Source organism: Passer montanus, unplaced genomic scaffold (assembly GCF_014805655.1).
Source record: "Passer montanus isolate IOZ18808 unplaced genomic scaffold, ASM1480565v1 scaffold42, whole genome shotgun sequence".
NCBI lineage: Eukaryota > Metazoa > Chordata > Aves > Passeriformes > Passeridae > Passer > Passer montanus.
Genome location: NW_024369041.1, coordinates 2,656,488 through 2,677,257, shown reverse-complemented (window position 1 = coordinate 2,677,257; position 20,770 = coordinate 2,656,488). Strand labels below are relative to the sequence as shown.

The following is a 20,770-nucleotide window of genomic DNA, read 5'->3' as shown; positions in this document are numbered from 1 at the left end:
TCAGACTATAAACTGAAAGTGCAGAATATTATCTCATGTTCTTTCTCTGCAGATTTCCAAGGCCAGAAAGTTAATTCAAGCTCCCTACCAGCACCTTTCATATGTTTGTATGAAACAAGCCTAAAAATTTAAAATTGTAATCCATTGTCACCATAATCCAATTACCAAAGTTAACAATTATGTCATGGATATTATCTTCCTCACCCAAAATTCAGCTCCTGCTAAAGCTACAGAACAGTGACTCTTCATATCAATTCAGCTCTCTGTTCCATAGCCAGAATTTGCAGAGAAAACACCCCAAGGAAACTCTTCCTAAACTGACACAAGTCCCAAAAGCTACAGAACAAAGTGCCAGCTCAACAAGGCACATCATCTTTTAGTCCAGCTGAATATGGAACACAATCCTGACTGCAGATTACTGCCAGGAGTTGGAACATTACTTGCACAGACAAAGCTCTGAAAAGCTCACTTCATAAGCAATAAATCAGAAGCTTCTCCCGTTGAGTGTAAGCATTACAGGAAAAAGGGTATAAGCATTACAGAAAAAAAGGCAGAAACCCTAATAAGAATCTTGAACAGAATGTATTACAGGATGTCAAAAAATTAAGATCATACTAACATCAACTATACTGAAATATGGCAAAAGCAAAGACACATTACTTCTTTTTGTCATTTATGGCCACTCATCTAATCAATCCGTCAATCAATTTCTGAATTACATTCTTCTAAAAAACCTTGCAACTCAGCCTTTTTATTTTCTGAGCTAGCTTGATGATAGCATCCAATTTCTTTTTGAACAGAACCAGTTCACTCTGCTACAGATGAAGGTATTTTCATAAAGAGCAAGTATGTTTGAGAAAGGAAGGAAAAAATTCATCCACATTCGTGGTAAGCAACAGAACTGCCACCACATGTTGGGTAGGGAAAAAATCAGTTTCTGCAGGATGTTTGTTTTTTTTAAATGTGAAAAATCTGCACCACAGTTTTAATTTAGCACATAATAGTCTTACTCCCATGCACAATCCCCTGTTTGTGAAAGTATTTATAAAACTCAGGAAAAGAAATGGAGTCAATCTAAGTGTGGGCTTTAAACACACATTTATTTAGTGTTACTTGTTTGCAACTGCTCCCTGTAACTAGATACTCTTAGCAGGGGCAAGCAGACTCAGACAGCTGAAGAACATCTTAACTTTATCCAAATAACAACCTTTGAAAACGGAAATTTCAAATTTGAAGAAAGCACTTGCAGTGCAGTCAGGTATATAAAAAAGGCAGATGAAACACCAGGAACCCTTTGCTGGGGATGTGACATGAAGGATGATGCTTGCAAGTTCCATTTTATTAAGCATTCCACAACTGTGAAGGCTTTCCAATAAAAGCATGTTACCCACCGTGATGTTTTCGAGATCAAGATGTTTGTTGTGAACAGTCTCACACAGTCTCCGAATTTTTTCCTTAATTTTATTCATGTCTTTTTCATTCAGCAGCTTGGCAGAAGAAGCATCTTGTTCCAATTCTAGAAGCCGTATCATCAGATCTAGACTAGCTCTGTCTAGATCCATGTTCAAGCGATCTCTACTAAGGATGTACATTAGAGCTGCTGTACAAAGGGACAAATTCTTGGGTTGGGAGAGAAAGAAAAAAAACCAGTTAGTGTTTACTAATCATTTTAGGCAGACTTTTCACTATTTTTAATAAACAAGCTGAAGATTCATAAAAGAAAATGCCTGACAGGCACTTACATGAGCACCCACTGTTAAATGGAGATTCCTTCTAGCAAGTTACTAAAGCATGACAAATAAAACCAAGACATAAAGCACTCAATATATTTACAAAGCCCTAGTAGAAGAGCAGGGATTTCTACTTCTTAGAGACTCAGTGCTGCAGACAGAATAAGAAATAGTAACTCCAGTGACACAATATTAGAGAAGAGACAGATGGCAGGGGAACAAAGCGCAACAGCTCTGGGTACATGGCAAGTAGGTGAACATTCTGGTTCGAGGGGATGAACTGGTGACAGCACCAGAAAATCCAGGGATCATGGGGACACTGTCTGCAGAGAGGGAGTGCCTGGGGACATAAATTCTGACTCTGCCAAATGGGTCTGTCGGCTAATAATTTATCCAAACTTTTCCAGCATAAACACACTTTCTTTCCAGGGGAATTCTGCTTTTCAGAAGTAGCCAGAGTATAAACCAGCTTCCCCTTGTCCATCCCCATTAGCCCTTAACACGTGAATGTAATTAACTTAACTGCTCATATTTTACACAGAATTGGTGTACAGGCACATCTGACTGGCTAAAGAATACTTGATTCTTCCTGAAGAAGGAATTAAATTCTATCTTCATGAGGCTCCAAAAAAAGCCAAGGCAGAAGATGACTGTCAGGAAGGGACAGACAGCAGTGAAGCAAAGCCATCCATCCCTGGTGTCTAAGTACCACACCTGCACTGAGAGCACTGAGCTCCAGGTTACAGGAAAGAGGAGAAATATTCACTGGGAACAGAGGTGTGCTGGGCATAAAACTGTCAGAAACCTCTGTCAATAACTGGAGGAGTTGAGAGCTGGGGGGTGTGTGGGGCATGTGTGTTCCTACTGAGTTCAACCCTCAGGAGTCAATGTGCTGCATGCATCCATCACAATTGTTTCTGTATAAGATAAATTAAGACATGGAAACAAACTAATTCTGGAATATAAATGTTGTACAGCTCAACAGGAAAGAGCAGAATTCTGTGTCATAGCAGATTAACGTCTTGTTTAGACTTCAGCCAACCACCAAAGCAATCATTATCTACTCTGTTTATTCTAGAAGTAAGTAATAGTCATACCTGGTCATACTAAGCAGTATCAGCATTTCCAAGACAGGATTAGGCAGCTGACAGTCTACCAAAAGCTATGTCAAAACTCCTTCCTGTCCGACTTAAGGAAATCCTCAGGTGAATAAAGACTATAATCTGACCAACTACCCAAGACACATTTGAAGTACCGAAGGAAGGAAGCAAGTTTCCAAATCTACATCTTTCATGAATACAGGGTTATTAAAAAACCCCACAACTCTCAGCTGTGAGCAGCACTATCCCAGCCTTTTATCACTACTTCAGCCTTGCCAGATGTAAGCCAGAAAGCATCTATGTGACTTGTCTGCAGAAGGTATACATCGTTTACCTTTGATTTTCAATAACTTTCTCCCATAAGCCTTGCAATTTTATTGTTTTAATTACAGAAATTGTTTACTCTTCATTTACTTGCAGCTGGCTTGAACTGTACAGGTTCCTTGAAGAACTGGGTTCTTCCAGAATGGCGGTAATCAAAACAGGACACAGGAATGCACACATTCCAGAGGAACAAAAGGTTAGCTAATTATTGTTCAGCCAACATGGGACTTCAACATCTACGAAGAACTATATTTTAATGACCAGAATTATCTAGGTGAGTTTCCTGGTTTAAAAAAAATGCTGAAGGTCCCCAGAGAGTTTCTATCAACTACAAAGTATGCAGCAGTTAACAGAGGGAAAGTGCTGAACTTATAATCTGGGCTGGCATTATTTAGGCATTTTAAGAAGTCAGAGACTGTTCTTAAGATCATTACTCAGAAATGCTTTACAGATACCCCAAAGTCTGGTAAGGGCAATCACACTCACTCTGTAAACATCTGTACCAAGCCCTTGCCTGTTCCAGGTTCCCTTCCTTTCAACCCAACCAGCTTTCCATTATGAAGGGAGTAATGGTTCTTTTTCCATCTGCATCAGCTCTGCTGACACTTCCCTTCAGACTGGCCACCAGGTCTCAAGATACTTAAATGTGATCAGATCACCAAGACACAATGCAAGTTTAAGGCTGCAGCAGGGCTGCTGGGAAAGCAAAAAGGGTGGACTGGTTCTGGGAAACAAGAGCCAGGCTCCTGCCACAGCACATACACAGCAGAGATTCAGGCCAATAAGCCTCCAAATGCTGATGTGCAACAGGAGAATATTGCTGATATAAAAGTAAGGACCTCAAATGTGAATGGTGCTTACAGCATGGAACAAACCTGCTTTAGCTTCATACCAGTGAGAGGGGTTTTGTAAACCTGGTTTCTCCTAGTCCCTATAGTCTTCATCTTGAATAAAACAATTCTACATTTTGCTCTGATCTTCTCTAAGTGTTTAACTAACCACACTGCCTGAAAGCTATCTCATGCCCTACCACACACACAATTCTGAGATTGGAATGAGGGGAAAATTGTTGTTACAACTCATATTTGATCAGTATTCTAAGAGAACAAAAAAATCCAACCAAAGCACCGTATCAATCCTTCCAAATGTCACCCTTACAGACCACAGTAGAAGAGGAATTTTTGAGTGAGCTTCCCCCATCTCATTCTACTCCTTAAGATGCGTAAACCACATTCCGCTTCCAAATAAATGCAGAGAAGGGAAAAAAGTAAAATAAATAAAATTTGCTCTAGACATAAATTTCATGGTGTATCTAACTATGGATTTGCACTCCATATTTCTACAGAATTCAGGAAAACATCCTAGTTTGAACACACACTCCAGAAATGGCAGACCACTTACACCCACTCTCATCCTTGTCTTCTCTTGCTTGTTCTATTTATACTCCAGCTTGTGGGAACAGATGGTTATTTTCTAGGGTTCAGCACTACATATAATGCACTTTTATCTTTTTTTAAGTTATTCTCATGCTGAAGACATTATAAAACCACATTTCTGTGCTTAACTACTGACAGCTATAATGGAACAGTTTTTATTTTAAAAATTAATAATACTTCAAAATTTTTACAGAGCACCATTGAAGAGACAAAGTCAATTAAAAACTTATGCTTAAACACAAGGCTACAGGAAAAATTTGGCGGAACAAGTAATTTTCATGTTGTTATTTTTGGGCAAAGCTCTGTAAGATAGATGGTATTTTGTTTCCCCTGCTGGTTCAAGAAATGCCAACTGCCAGGATGCAACTGCTGCTTTATACTCCTTATGGAAATGTTAAGAGTCCCCTGTACACTCAGTCTATTCTATTGCATCTGAACAATGAATGCAATATAAGTTCATATTTGTTTCCATTAACAGTGTCATTGTGGCAGCTTTCCCATCTTCAAAATACTTTAAGAAAATCTTAACCATATAACTGTGCATTTTTAGCTCAGTTCTTATTTATCTTACAGGGATTTGAGCCATGCATGCAAAGCTAAGTGTGATTTATTCTTCAGTTACTTTGAACTGAGATGTAGTGGAGAAATTTCTATTAATTTGGACAAAAATAAAATATCTGTGAAATAATTAGTGAATGAAAAGGTAGTACTGACAGACAGCATGCTTATCCAGAGATGTTAGTGCTGAAGGACATATTGTCAGTAGCTGGGGCATATCCATTAGCATTTATCAAGAGCAGTTTGATAAATCAGTAACTTTACAATACTGTAAAACCTGTACCAAAAATGTACTGTAACGATATTCAAACATTAACTATCCATTTTTTTCTTTGACAAAAGGGAGCATTTCATCAAATATACTGGAAATAGTGAATATAATCAATGCTTTTTGTTATTGCAGACTAATAATAGCATGTAATTTCCTTTTGAACTGCACGTGCTAGTTCTTTTGAAAATGAAGGAATAATGGTAACTGTTAAAAGACAGCCAAAAATACACCCAAGCAAGCTTGTACATTTTCCAGGGAACTGTAGCTGTCCTCTGCTGATCTCCTGCAACTCAGTGGTGGCAACTGTCCTAAATAGAGTGACTGTACTTCATTTATTTCTAGTATCACTTGGCACTATTTTGACAGCTCACAAAATAATGAACTCATTGAACCTGGTGCCTATGTTTTACAATTAGCCATTGCTAATTTTTGAGGGAGATGGAAAATAAGCTATTATTCTAAATAAGTTACTTAAAACTACAGCTTTTTTCCCCCCACCCACAGTAAGATGTCAAATACCATCCATGAAATGTCTATTTCTGTGGATGCGAAGTTGCATTCTGCATTGTATGCCATTCTTCTAGAGCTATTACAGAAAATTATAAACCTAGCTGATATACATATAGCTACTACCCACTTCAAGTAAAATCTCATCTTTTCATGAAGCTTTTGTAAAAATATCTCAAGGGATACCCCACAGAGGTAACATCGATAAGAAGGAAAACCAAACTGCTTTAGTTTAACTCTCAGGTCATGTTACCATAAATAGATGAAACTTACCTTTCCTAGAATCCAACAGAACATTATATATGCTCAGGGAATCCTAAAACTGCAATTACAGCAGTGCTCAAGGAGACAAGCACAAGACATGAAAAAAATCCCATCCCTACAACAGCTACAAAAGAGGTGGGAATTCCCATACAAGCAAGTCTGGAGATGAGCACTGAGAGCCACCTCTAAACATAAACAGGAAGGATTCCTTTCAAATGTATTTGAAAGAATTTAAAATACACTACAACTCTTAAGGGAATAAATAAAATAGCAATCCAAAGCCAAGGCCATTTTTACAAAATCCCTAGGTTTTTAAAAAGCATTTGCAAACCAAGAAGCACATAAACAGAGGAATAAGGAATTTGTCAGTGGAACACAGGTGCTCTAACTTTTTATGCCACTGATGAGTGCTCCCTAAAATGGAGCCCAGAGGCACCATCAGATACACTATACTGTATATATAAATATATATACATATACACACACCAGTACACAATATACTGGATGCTTGACCTTGAACAAAATCCCCACCCAGCAGAACAGGCATCACCAGACATCAATGAAATGCACAATGTATCCATACCTGATGGTGCTGGGAATCATCCAGTGTTTTGAAAACCATGGCTACCATCCCGTGTGCTCTCAGGTGCATTCGGAAGCTGGGCATGGCACACTTGGTCGCCAAGCTTATTACACTGGAGAAAACCAACTGGGTTAGAAGGACTGAAATGACCACACTTAACAAGAACAGCAGATAAAGAAGTTTTCCACACAAGACTGACCACGTGCCTCAGACCTTGGCAAACTGTTGGAACGTTTCTTCTAAAATTTGTCTAAGGCAGGTTTGCAATTGGTGAACAGCAACTGGCAAGCAGTGTTTTATTCAAGTTGCCATCAGCAGCAAACTATGTCTGCTTTAGATTAAACTTGGCTAAAACCAGGATTTTAAAAGACAGCCTGAATTTGCTTCTTAAAAAAAAAAGCTGAAAATTTCCAATAGTTAAACTGAAAGTAAAGCACCATGGATTAAGCATGAAGCTCTAATTTAGAGACATGGGAAAGCTCATTATGGACCAAAGCATTATGAGAAATTGTAAATGTGAGCTTCCATTGTTATCTAATTAACTGAGTAGTCTCACCTAAACCTAACACTACTTATACCTAGAACTTCTTTTTACATTTATTGCTGCATTTATAATTGATGGAAACACTATAAATTTCAGAAAAGATCTAACAAATGTATCAGTAATCACTGAGCAGCATAAGAGTTTATTTTAAAAATGGCATTTTCCCCTAGCTTTCTCAGTAAGCTGTCTGCCATTTCTAGCACAGTGCAACATAACAACTGCTAAAAATACATTGCTTTTAAATGTGCACTTATGTGGGAGTGATTCTGCAATCAAGTCTTCCATGACTGCTGAGGAACCTGCCTCTAGGAGATTCACACAGTAAGGTGTTTAAAAGAACAAGGGGTCTGTCTCCAACCACAACAGTACCAGTTAGAGCTTACTGACCCGTTTGAGTCTTTTACATCTATTCCTATCCTTACACGTTCATTTCCTTTGGAAAAACACTTTTATTTTAATTTGTTAACTGAAAGAAAAGATTTTTTGTTGTGCTTATATAAGTTACATTCCACTACATAAATTTGTTAAGTAGTAGTTAAAAATCTGATTCATTTTGCTACATGAGCAAATAAGGAGCACTCGTATGAAAACTATTCCTAAACTGTCATTATAGCAGGAACTTATTGTTAACATATTGCTATATATAAACAAACTGGTGATAGAGATAGATATCCCAGCAACAATATTCATTGCTAATTTCTGAGGAACAAATAAATTTTCAAGTAGCTTAGAGGCACAGATAGCTTTTTCTCAGCCATAGCCAGATCACAAAGCACTGCCATCACCTCTCTCTCTATGAATTCAAGCTTTTGTTTCTCTATTATTTTAGTTTAATTGAACAGAAAGGAAAACTTAGGCATATAAAAATATTATTGCATGGTTACTTTATTTAACACTATTACAATTAATTTCATGTCCAGGCAATTGACACTGGTATCAAGTCACAAACTTTTTCAAAGTAAGGTTAACATTTTTGATGCCAACTTCATGATAATGTGTAACTTGAATATTCAAGAATAGTCCAAGACAAGTTAAGGAACCTCCCAATTAATATTAAGGCCTCAGTCCTTTTAGTGGATGCCAGTAATATTATTTCTCAATAGAAGATAAAGAACAGCTCAAGTTAAACAACATCTCACCATTACCACAGTTCTAGATTTTCATCAAACTCTGCAGTCTTAGGGATTTTATTTTAGAATTGAATTTGCATTAAAAACAGAACAGGTATCACACACAAGATGTACTATATGAACAAGTTATCAGAAGGTATTTTTTTAATTTACAGCAAGGATAACAAGTGCGTCAAAGATGTCTCTTACTGCACAATTTACTATTTCATCTTCATAGCCATACTGCTTATGATTATTCAAAATACACAATCTTCATTATTATTTTCAAATTTTACTCTTCATGGCAGAAGTGCCAGGTAAATGTTAATGAAATTTTAAAGCATGGTCACTTCCCTGAGGCATATTTCATTCAGTATCTCTTTCAAATACAGGTTCTGTGTTTTGTATTAGATGTCTTACCTAAGGCAACGTGTGTTTAGGGGCTGATTGCTCTTCAATCCACTTAGCAAGTACTCAATATCATCTGTGAACTCTTGATTTTCACCAAATTCCACTACATCATTGAAGTGCTTTACATGCTGAACAACAGTGTATAACTGGAAAAGACAAATATTTTGACCTAAGTAAGTTGCTCTTGAGATTGATAATAATCTTAACAAGTACAGTTTAAAATTCTATTCAGTTTTAAGTGCAAGGAAACATTAAGATGTTAATAAAGGCCATTCAAAATATTATTTTTAATAGGAAAGCCAAATTGTGTTTTGACACTGTTCCTTCAGTAGTTAGGATTACTAGTAATTCTTTATCTTAAAAATTTGTTAAGAATACTTACTTCTTTGTCTTCTTTCCTACATTTCAATGCAGTTACTATCTCTTGATAGGGCTGAGTAGGTATTGTCACAGTTTTTATCACTTTGGGAGGTGGTGCAGGAGCCTTAAAAACTCCATCATCTTTATGAATTGCCTCCTTTGAAGATAGCCTTACCTATTAATAAGAAAGTGCTAAAATGGGCAGATGTTTTGAGCATGAAAACATACACTAAATACATCAGGAAACAGTACAGGTGTGCAATTGTCAAACTCACATTTTGGGACTATTTAGTCCTTGCCTTGCACTACCAAGATGTATATACCCTAAGCTGTGTGACAATGTGTCTACTCTTAAATACAAAATAAAAAAACCAAAAACCATTTTCAAGTATCAGGAAAGCTCCAGCGGAATTCTAAAACTAAAACCAGCAGAACAATAAAATGTCCTTTACACTGGTTCCTTAAGCTTCAGGGTAAGTAAACCAATCAAATTCAGTGTTTATTTGTTGCTCTTTGAAGTCTCTCACCCCTCTGCACTGGAGTTTCCAGGAACGCCCAGGCTGGCTGCACCATGAAGCCCTGAGGAAGCAGCTGGCTCTGGAGGGGAGCAGAGCCCTGAGCCAGCCTGCCTGCAGAGCTCTGCCCCAGCTGTTCTGGCCCTGCCTGCCAGAGGACACTGCACTCCTGTCCGACCCTCCAGCCTCACACTCCAAACTCCACTGGCCTGGAGGCAGGACACTACCAGCACACATTGTGTAGCAGCACAACAAAAGCCACACAGAGCCAGGAGAGGCACAGAGCAGACCTCAAACCAGGCAGAGCACGCTCTCAGTATTCTCTTATTTGTGCTGTTAAATATTTTAGGAGCATATCATAGCACAAAATACAGCAGAACCTGTTCTACAGGGAGGAGAGAACTTGATGTTAGGTCTAGAATAACTACTGACAGGTTTCCAGACAACTCTGGCAAGTATTACAGGTTTCTCCTCAACTTGCTTTGCTGTATTAGTTTGAGGCTACTACAAGCTCAAGTGCAGCTTATCTTCAGATTACTTCTTTGGCACAAAATCTATTATGAAGACAAACTACAGCAAACAAGGCATATGGAAAAAGACCTCCAAATGCCAAATTCTAAATGTACATGTGCCAATTCCAATGGGCATTTACTCACCCTTAATCTCTCAGTAACATCATGTACTTAGCTTCCTTACACAGAAAAATGAGAATATTTTAAAAGTGTGGTTGAAAAAACAGAATTAACATGCAGGCATAGAAGATACATGACCTGTTACTCCAGGGGATGGCTGGAGAGAATGCCTTCTTGTGCACTGTACACTGACAGAAAAAATTAAAATAAAAGCCAAAAGAAGCTGCTATATGACTGAAGTATTTTTTACATTCTGCCTCTATCACTGTGGCATTTCAGTGTTCACTCACTTCAGCACCTGTGGCAAAATGGTAATAAACCACCCTGAAAAACCGGTTTAGAGCACATACTAGAGGATTGATCTTATCAGCCTGTGAACACAGGAGAGCCACTGAAGGATCTCATCCAAGTCTTGGTTAATGGCTGCCCCTTCAAAGCAAACTCCAAGGGCACTTGGAGAGGCCCTAAGAGAGTACTTGGCATAAGCAGTTTGCATGCTGTGAGTTTCTCACCATAAACCTGAGACAGATTTCTCCCAACCTTCAGGTGAGAAATTTCTACAGAAATTAAAGAGGCAGGATCACATGTGCAGGAACTACCACTGAACATTTGCTCAAGGCTCATTTATCTTGTAACTTTGAAGTATTACACCCATGTAAATCATGGTTAAAAACCACGTCTGAAGCAACTTCAGATGTACATCATAACATGAGCAGCACATACAAATTCCCCTCAGTGCTTTGCTCAGCCAAACCCCTACCACATTCCTGAATTAATATTCTGATGGTTCCAGATACAAAATGGAAGTCTGACAGAAGACAAAAGTCACTGTCTGAATGAATGAATCAGACATTGCCCTAGCTTGAAAAAGCCATATCCAAAGTCTGTCTGACAAGACCCACACAAAATCTGCCCTTAAGTCAGCTATCAGAGTACTTCACAAAAAACAGTACCAAGAGATTCAGCAGGCAACAAAACCTTCACTTCAAAGTACATAATTTAAATTGAGAAAGGGGTTTAAGAAAAACCCAGGGCTGAAATTTCTGCTCTCTCCTCAGACTCTAGTGAAAATGGCTGTTTTCAACTCCGTTATCTGCATTTTCCAGGCAGTGCAGTTAACATCCAAAGAAGGCTGCTCAGAATACTGTGAGGAGGCAACCAAAAACAACCACAAATCAAAGAGGAAGAAGTACCAGCACACCACAAACAGGGGTAGAATTAAAAAAAGAAGGAAAAATAAAAAGACAAAAAGCAAAACAAAACAATAAACAAAATCAATTAAATAGAGAAACAAAAAATAAGCACCTACAAACTGGTGACAATAACAACAGCTGAAGGCTTATCACTGCAAAAATATCTACTTTCTTATTTTCTGTCCTTAGGCCAGTACTATCAGCAAGGCACCAAATGAAATTACATTTACTGACAATGTACAGTGCTCTCTTAGCATAATTAGTAACAACTTCTGCAATATAAGCTAAAGACCCTGGATTCTCAGAGTCTCAAAAGAGTTAAAAAACAATTACTTTGAGTCTCAAAACAATTTACTTTTGGACAAACAACTCCAGGAACTGTTTTCACCCCTGGTGTAGTTTTTGATATCCACAATGTTGGTATTAGTATTTTCTCACTGTACACAGAAAATGGTGTTTCTTTCATAGTATCTAAAGACTCAAGTCAGCCATCAGAACTACTCCATTAGAAACTTTCACCAGCAATTTGCTGACTTCTGTGTTCATTAGTAAGTTAATCCTCAGAGTTCTCTCAGAAAATGGAATGGAGTCCATTGTTAGAAAGATGAACTTCAGCACTGGGGAACATAACTTGAAGTACTTTTTTAAACTATATTGAAGGTATATGAACGATCCTATTCTACAATACTTCCACTAACAATTTCCTTTCTATCAAATTCCAATGGCTCACAAAGTGGACCTAATTCTGAATTACTGTGACATTACCAGATAGCAAGAACTTGGGTTAAAAAAAAAAATTAAAAATCAGTGAATCTGGAAAGGAGATCTAGTAAACTTGAGAAAAAAAACCAACAGTCTACTTACTGGGACACTGGGAGTTTTCAAAGCTGGTGGTGCTGGCAGAGCCTCTGATTCTGGCTGGTTCCAGTGTCTAGCATTATACACTGCTTTTGTGGGAGACTAAAAGATAAAAATAAAAGTTATTTCTTAAGTAAATTACCAGCAGTCACTATACACTTCAAAATTACTATAGCCAAGCGAAGAAAACAAGCCTCATTTTCCCTGCTGAATTCCCAGCACCACAAATTCTCAATATCACATGTACTGGAAAATCAGAGAGACTTTGAAGCCTCTGATGGTTTTAAAGACATACAGACCCACTCAAATGGCAAAAGACAGGTTATGTATGTATTTAAAGAGTTTTTTCAGTTATCCCATCTCTGAAATTTATTCAAAGGCAAAAGGTCTGCAACCTTCCTATAGACAAAAACTGACAGCTCAGGGAAAAAAACATGTTAGCAAACACCATGTCAGTAGAAATATGACTGGTTTAGAAACAAAAATGCAGAACTCATATAGACTTTGATGCTAGCAGGAAGAAAAACACTCAAATGAAATGCCTTAATCCATATTAATAAATTAAGAAGTCTTTTTTTAGTCTTGCTCAAAAATCTGTCAAGGCAAATCAAAATGCATCAAAATTTACTGTCCTTGAATTTTTAGGAAACACAACATACTCCTTAGAGGAAGCAAAGACAGAATTCTATTTCTAGCATTCATGTTTACCAACCCACTTGCACAATATTGTTCTAGACTAATACAGCATTACAATTTTCTCCATTTCCCACCATGCCATGTATCAAGCAAACTCTAGAAGTACCTGCTTCCTCACAGCAGTTAGACAGCATTTTGAATGTGAAAAAATAATTTCAAGTAAACATTTTCTGTCAAAATATAATGTATTAACTCTTTAACCCAAATACAGCTCAAGCCCATAGAGGGGCTACATGTGGCAAGCCTTAGGACCAGTCAGGGACTGAGCACCACTCCACAAAGTGCAACAAGGTTCTAGCATGCCAAAAGCTAGAAAGCCAATTCTCCAAGTCAAGGGTTTCTTTATTATTGCAGAGTAAAACCCCACTGGGCTGCATCCTTCCGTTCTTCACAAGACAAAGCCCTACTGAACAAAATTTTGAGGAATATTAGCAGAATGATAGCCTCAGCTGAGAATTTTCAGAGCCCAAAAGCACTAAACCATTCCAGTCTCCAGACAAGAGAAAAGCCTCTTTACCCCCACCCCCGCCAAGTGTGCTTTCGTGTGGTCATGAGAAACTTGGATTGTTAAATTATGTTCTTAAAGCAGTGCTCATATACCATTCATAAACATGTATACAGCAGTTATCATCTTAAGTTTCATCAGTTTTGCAAGGAAGCTCTTTCAGACAGCATCTGTTCAGCTCAAAATTTTAACTGAGAAACCAGTTTCATGTTCAGGATACTGCAGTTACAAGAGGACATCTGGGCCCACAAACAGGAAGAAAGTGTCATATGGATCCCTATATGAAAAAAGGTTAGAAAATGGTCCAGATGTTAACTCTCTTCTCTCCTACACCTTTCTGAGCAGCAAATATTTACCTGGAATCTGACTCAGAGTCTGCAGTGAACAAAGGAAGGGCAAATTACAAACAAAGGTTTTTTTATTTTTTTTTAATTAAGACAGAAGCAAGTTTCACAAGCATCTGCCATGGAAAAGAACCACTGAGTGTTTTCGTCTCTTGAATTACTCACAAGTGCTCCACACTTCATTTTAGTGCATATTTAAGATTGGCAAGACAGGGTGCCCTATCCTGGTATACAGCATAATTAAAGGAAGCAACACACTCTGCTAAATAACATGCATGGTACAGCATTTTATAGAATCAGACTAGTTTGGGGTGAAATTCTCTGCCTGTGTGCTCCTTTTCCTCCAGGCCTTGTGCTCCACCAGGAGCCGAAGACAGCCCCTGGCAGGCACAGGGGAGCAGAGTCAGGCTGGGTTTGAGCTTGTCCTGGCAAGGCAGCAGCTGGGCCGGTCCCAGGCTGACCACACCATGGAAGTGTCCACAGTCTCCTTGGCTTTTCCAAACCCAGCACCTCTGCTGTGCACACACGCAGGGCAAGGAGGCCCAGCCCACAGGAAGCACATTCAGTGCTTGGGAGGTTGTTATAACAAAGCACACAAGCAGCTGTGGCAGTGTAACCAAAAGGGCCACACAGCATTAGTGTGTCTGCCTCAGCAGAGAGCAACAGCTGATGCGTAGGAAAGAGTTCAGCAGGGCAAACAGATAAAAGCAAATTCCTTCCAAATACTCAGGGCTCACAGGCTTCCAAAGATGGTATGCTTTGTGTTTAACAGTCAAAAATGGGCTTTTCTTCTCCCATCTCCCTTAATTCCTTACTAAATCAAAAGCTAGGGCATCCCAAAGTGTTTTGTGACATGGCAGTTTACAACTTAACCATTACTAGTGCAATAGAGAAAAAAGGCTACATTTTACATAAGAAAACAAGCAATGCCACCAATAAATGCCTGTTCTGAGGAACGAGGACATCTGCATTTAATAGCTCTCTTGTAACAGAGCCTGAAGTGCAGCTGGAAATAGTAATCCTTAAAATCTCAAATACCTCTGGAAGGTTCGTTTTAGTGACCATTCCTTGTAGGATCTTCCACTTCAAATCAGAAAAGATCTGAACAAGTGATTGGCCTGTGATTCCATACCCTCCCAGCAGTATTTCCTTAGACACCCTGCCACTTGATATCTGGTCAGTCTCACACTGCCTGCAGTCAGCTGGTTCAACAGAACACACCTGCAAAAATCCATCACCGCTTTCCAAATAAATATGTTCTAATCAGCTCTAACACATTATGCAGAGACTTTGGAGCCTCTCTTACAACTCAGGTGGACTTCAACACAGCAAACACATCCCTCTTTTCCAACCACCTCTTAAAGCAACCTTCCTATTTTCCCTTGCAGCACAGAATTAGGATGAATTTCCAGATCAGCTGCAAAGAAACTGCACCAATACTGATCAACTAGTGAGCACTGTGTGGACTTGCTTTGGATTATAGTGTGACAGAACTGAAGCCAGGAAAAGTGTCAAAGATCAAATGAATGCTACTGAAAAAAGACTTTTCAGAAGGGCTTGATCACAAAAGCAAAGTTGATTTGGTTTTGGAGTGTTTTTTTAAAAGGCAACTCAAATGCTTGTGATAACAAGCTTCCCTGAACAAGCAACACTGATATTTAAGCAGCAATAACTTAAGAAACTTTCCCTTAAAGACAAGAAAACCTTGCAATTATTCAAATAACACAGACTTTTCTTTAATAATTCCTTCTCTCAAAACTAACTGGAATAGATGCAAGTGGAAGTACATCATTCCTTTGAATTCTCTGTTCTTAAGGCAAAAAAGCTCTGCAATATTAATCAGCTGTAAGAGCTTCTGCTGAATAGCAGAGGAGTTTCCTTTTTCCATAGATCTAGAACTGACAGCTGCTTACACAGAGATACACATCTGAAAGACTGCAAATATTCCAGGGTGGGTATAAGGCATATGGCACTGTGGGACTCTGCTGAGGTTCTGGGGGGGTGAGAGCAGATACAGAACCACGGCTAATGCCAGGGATTTCACAAAATGCACAGAGCTGTCTCTTTTAGAGGATCATCTCCAAATGGCATCAACTATGGGTCATGCTTAACCTCCCATCCCTGAAAGCCTCAAAGCTGAAGTTTTCAAGAGCTGGCACTATGCACATACTGATGCAGCACTGCCTGCAATTCATAGATGTCAGAATCACAGAAAGTAAGAGCCAGGGACATGAGTCACACGGAAAATACTAGCAAAACAAGGAAGAGCATCTATTTGCAGGCAAGAATGCTTTCCAAGGTAGAAGACAATGGCAAAAGAAAACTGAAGAATATTTTCAGCAGATATCCTGATAAATGAATTATTTATGTCTGAAATGCATTCAGTAACACGGCATGCCTGATGCGTTTCAAAACTACAAGTTCCAAAAAAACCCCAATAAACATAATATATGAGTTACCACTCTGTATTCATCATCATTAAGAGTACTATCCTGTCCTGCATGTCTCACTTTGAACAGGAAGAAGGTAACAAGCATGTTATGCAGCACAGAACTATTAATAATGGACTGTTTCTTTTGAAAAGGGAAAGGAATGAACATCACTCAGAGCAACGAAAAAGAAATCACACTTCAAAACACAAAGATGGAGTATCAATTCAGCACAAGCTGAGCCATGTTATAGAACAGAAAAAAGAAGTTAATTTGGACTTCCGCGGAGACAGCACTTCCCAACACCAGTTTAAAACCAGCACCAAACTGCTTTTGCAGTGTTCAGATTTTGAACTGCATCTCCATTACTTGGATCAAAGTAGCAGATTAATGCCAATGAACTACTGCCATGGATCACTTAATTGTGAGATGCCATTCCATTTAAACACAAAACACATTATACACACACATAGCCAGACAAGGTTTAAGAGTATCAGACAACACAAGGAGCAAGGAAAAAATGTCACTGAAGCTTTTTCTGCATCAAACTTCTGAAGATCTGCAAAATGCTTTTTCTTCCTTAAAGCTCAGGAGACCCACAGGGCACAAGAAGATGATGAGTCCAACACCCAAGTCAAGGATGAAAACAGAAAATAAGAAACAAGACAATCTAATAAATCAGATTCATTAACAGAAATATCCAATGCTGCTTATGCCGAGTGCATTCAAAGGTCAGCTCAGAAGCAGAAACCATATGGTTATGGTCACTATTTTGGCCTGAAATCTTCAGTAAGTCTAATCAAATGGGACAGGGTACAATAGTTTAGACATCTCACCACAATACTGGAATCATAATGCTTTGCTCAAGAGGAAAGAAAAACCTGCAGTTCAAGGAACACCCTGGCACAAGCACTTCCCTGCACAAACTGCTCACAAAAATATCCTGCTCTCTTGGTTGTGCAAGGCAGAGAGGAACAGGCCACCACAGACACACATTCACCTCCTCTCCTCCTGTTAATCCTAATCTACCCAAAGTGTATCAATCTACCAAGAGGAAAGCCTTACAAAATTGTAACTGCAATGAAGTTCCAGAGGTGATACAGCTGAGGTGTGCTTACACCCATGGAAAGGTTTCCATTTGGGTAAGCAAAAAACATTGCTCAAATAAATCTCCCAGATGTCCTCAGTTACAGCTCTGGGGTTTGCATCACTGAGGATGCTGACCTGACTGCTTGCCAGTGAGAGCAAGCTTCAGCTGCACCTCCAGAGAGCACCTACCTCATGCCACCTGTTACCAGGCATTGCCTGTATCAGGTCAAAACAAAGCCAATTCAGAGTAAAAGCTTTGAACTGGGTCTAACAAGGACACTGAGCCCTCAACACCACCGATTTCCCCCTCAGGACATGCTCACTCTCACCGTGCAATTACTGAATGCACATCGACTCTGAGATGGAGCTGAGTGAACCAGCCATGCTCACACAGTACACAGGAGCTGGGAAGACAATTTTGCATATTCATCTGCATATAAATCAAGCTCCCACTAGCAAATGAAACTGGTGTATTTTAATTCCTTTGAACGCCTTTCCCATTTTAGAACTTCCTACAGGAGACTTTGTGCAATGTAACATTTATCCTACACAGCTATCCTGCATTGCCAATTTCCTAAAACATTAAGCTAATTACTAGAACTACAAAACTGATGTGTGTGTGAGTTTTTTGCAGGGAATATGAGGATGCAAGAGAGAATCTAGTTTGAAAAATACTTTAATCAATCTTTGCTTCTTGCCTTAGAGCTAATAGCAGTAGGAACTGGAAGCATAAAATGCCACATTTCCACCGTGACATTAAACATTTTCCATTCAACTTAGTTTTTCTACTTCCTGAAAAGCCTAAGTATGCGCAGGGGGAGAAGGATTTCTGGGCTTATTTTTCATTTGTTCCTCTTGCCTCTAGGAGGACTTAGCATGTTAAGCTCACTTTGCATCTCTACCTTTCTCAGACAAAGCTGCTGATATTTCTGTCGACACCACCTAGAAACAGGCATTCCCAAGAATGCTGCTCCCACAGTTCTACCCAACAGCTGTGTATGGAGGACACTTAAGGAAGCACTTTTTCCAGGTGGAAGGATCCCAACTTGGTATCTACCAGAACACCATCTTCACCATGGTTTATTATGAAGGAGTGAGAAGAAAATTTTTATCAGCATCAAATGATTATCTTGAAGTGAGAAGACCAAATCCTGATGTATGCTTTCAGTCTAGGATGGCTTTGAGGTGCTAAATCCCAACTCAATTCATTAAAATTACAGCAGCTACCTCACTCTTCAGTTTAGGTGACTAATCTAAAAACCTGCCAGTCCTGACTAGTATCCTGCTTACTAGCCTACACATTAAGAATTGGTTTTGGTCTATTTACATTAATAATAATTTTAAAAAATCCCTAAATGGCAAGCACTTGGAAGCAAGCATTAAATAAGTATGATTATAGAAGAATCTGGTTTTGTAAATGTTAGGTGAAATAATATCGTCAATATGAGGCTTTGGTTTCTAACAAATCAGCTATTGAACAGATTTATTCTCACCTTTTATAATAGTTTTAAAATATATTTTTATTCCAGCAATATATCAAAATTGCTTACAATAGACAGGCTGATTATAACTGGCTAGCACTTAGAACTGCTCATCTCTTGTTTATCATTCCAACAAAACGTATTTGGACAAAAAATCCCCACAAAAACCACTTCAGTTCAGAACTGGCACCCAATCTGCCAGAAGCACCAGCCAGCAGATGAAAGGAATGCACTGCAGAAGCAGCAACAGGCAGTCACAGGTTGTCAGCCTGCTCACAGACAGACTGGCCTTAGCACTGAACTGAGAGGTCACAGAATATTTCAGTTGCCCAAATTCAGCTTGACTCCTCAATGGAGTCAAAGCAGCTTATTCCAGCTAATGATCTTTCCTCCTAAAAAAAAAGCAATTTCAACTTTGGAAATTAGGATGCAAAAAGCAGCTCAGTGTGCATAGTTATCAGCAGTTTATTACCACTGAGAACTCTTTATTACAACTGTTCATCCTTAGGACAGAACACACTTTAACTAAAGGTTATGCAAGATGAAGACAAGCAGTTCTTTTTAAAATGAGCCTTGGCCAGTCTACTCTGATCCTACCATTATGTGTATAGAAAAGGCTATGACTGACAGCAAAACCTTTGAATGATGATTCCTCTGCTGCTGTTTCAGAACTATTTATTTGAAATAAGCTATGGAAAAGTAATTAAGCAAAATCACATAGGTTTCTGCACTTAAGACAGACTAACATTCACATACTCTAAAACTCAGAACAAGGAAAAATGTTTAAAAATCTGATTTGGGGAAATGCTGATTCGTTTGCAGGCCAGCAAAAAGAAACGTTACTCGCAGGATGCCTTTGATAAACATCTACTGCACAGTATAACACAGGCTAAGTGGAAAACTACAGACCACAGTGCAGCCCAGTTTCTGTCCCCTCCCACACTCACGTCATTGTCACATTAGCCCTAAGATCACTCAGCCAGCCCAGAGAGGGCACGGGTTCGTACTTCTCCAATTTCAAAATACTTTCAAAGACGAGGTATAAGCTTTTCATTTTGAACTTCTAGTTTACTTAGACCCAGCATTTGTTTCTAACTGGTATTTATAGCTCCTTCCAGTCAGCATGAAACACCAGTGGAGAAAGCTCCCATCAAACTGTAAAAGATCTCTTATACCTTAAAACAGGTATTACAACAAATGCTAGCAGAAACAAAGACTCATACCTAAGGGTTTTTTTCAGGTATTTTAACAGAAGTATATTATTGTCCATTATGAAATTGACCTCCTCATGGAAAAAAATCTGCCTATAGGACAAGAAAGATGCATTTCAATAATGAACTAGTTGCAGATCAGACTGAAATCATACAGAAGAAAAAAAGAAAAATTCTTCCTGGTTCAGCACTTGGTAACTGGAAATAAGTGCTCTTTACACAGTATTCATTTAACATGCCCTTCCAACTTACCTGTCCAAAAACCACACTTGGAATTCTTGCACACATTTCTGCACTTTGCTGGGTACAGAAGTTATTCCTAAAACTTGACTAACACAAGAAAAGCAGTAGTTACAAGTGTTTCTCTTGCATACAAAGCTCAGCAGCAGTCTGTTGGCTGAGCCATGTCTGAATTCAGCCATGCTTCCATTCACGTACTCAACACTACTGTGTGACTAACCCTGCTGACATCACTTGATCAAAGTGCTGCGTGGAATGCTGCTAATGCTGCTGCGTTTAGTGAGCATTTCTCAGCTGCAATGTTGACTTAACCAGGTTAAGATGACTTAATCTCTCTTCTTAGGTCCCCAAGTTTTAGTAGAATTTTTTTTAGTTTCCCA

The 20,770-nt window shown here is 38.8% G+C and overlaps 1 protein-coding gene across 4 annotated transcripts in view; it reads right to left on the bottom strand.

Annotated features, from left to right (window-relative positions):
• WAPL (WAPL cohesin release factor) overlaps positions 1-20,770 on the bottom strand; it is a 135,733-nt gene that overhangs the window by 14,593 nt on the left and 100,370 nt on the right. For 3 of the 4 annotated variants that reach the window (XM_039719760.1, XM_039719762.1, XM_039719761.1), the window contains 5 exons: positions 12,402-12,497; positions 9,220-9,372; positions 8,847-8,983; positions 6,774-6,885; positions 1,392-1,619 (listed from right to left, as the gene is read on the bottom strand). In XM_039719760.1, the coding sequence (XP_039575694.1) occupies positions 1,392-1,619; positions 6,774-6,885; positions 8,847-8,983; positions 9,220-9,372; positions 12,402-12,497 (726 nt within the window). The remainder of the gene's footprint in view (positions 1-1,391; positions 1,620-6,773; positions 6,886-8,846; positions 8,984-9,219; positions 9,373-12,401; positions 12,498-20,770) is intronic. The other variant, XM_039719763.1, reaches the window with a different exon arrangement.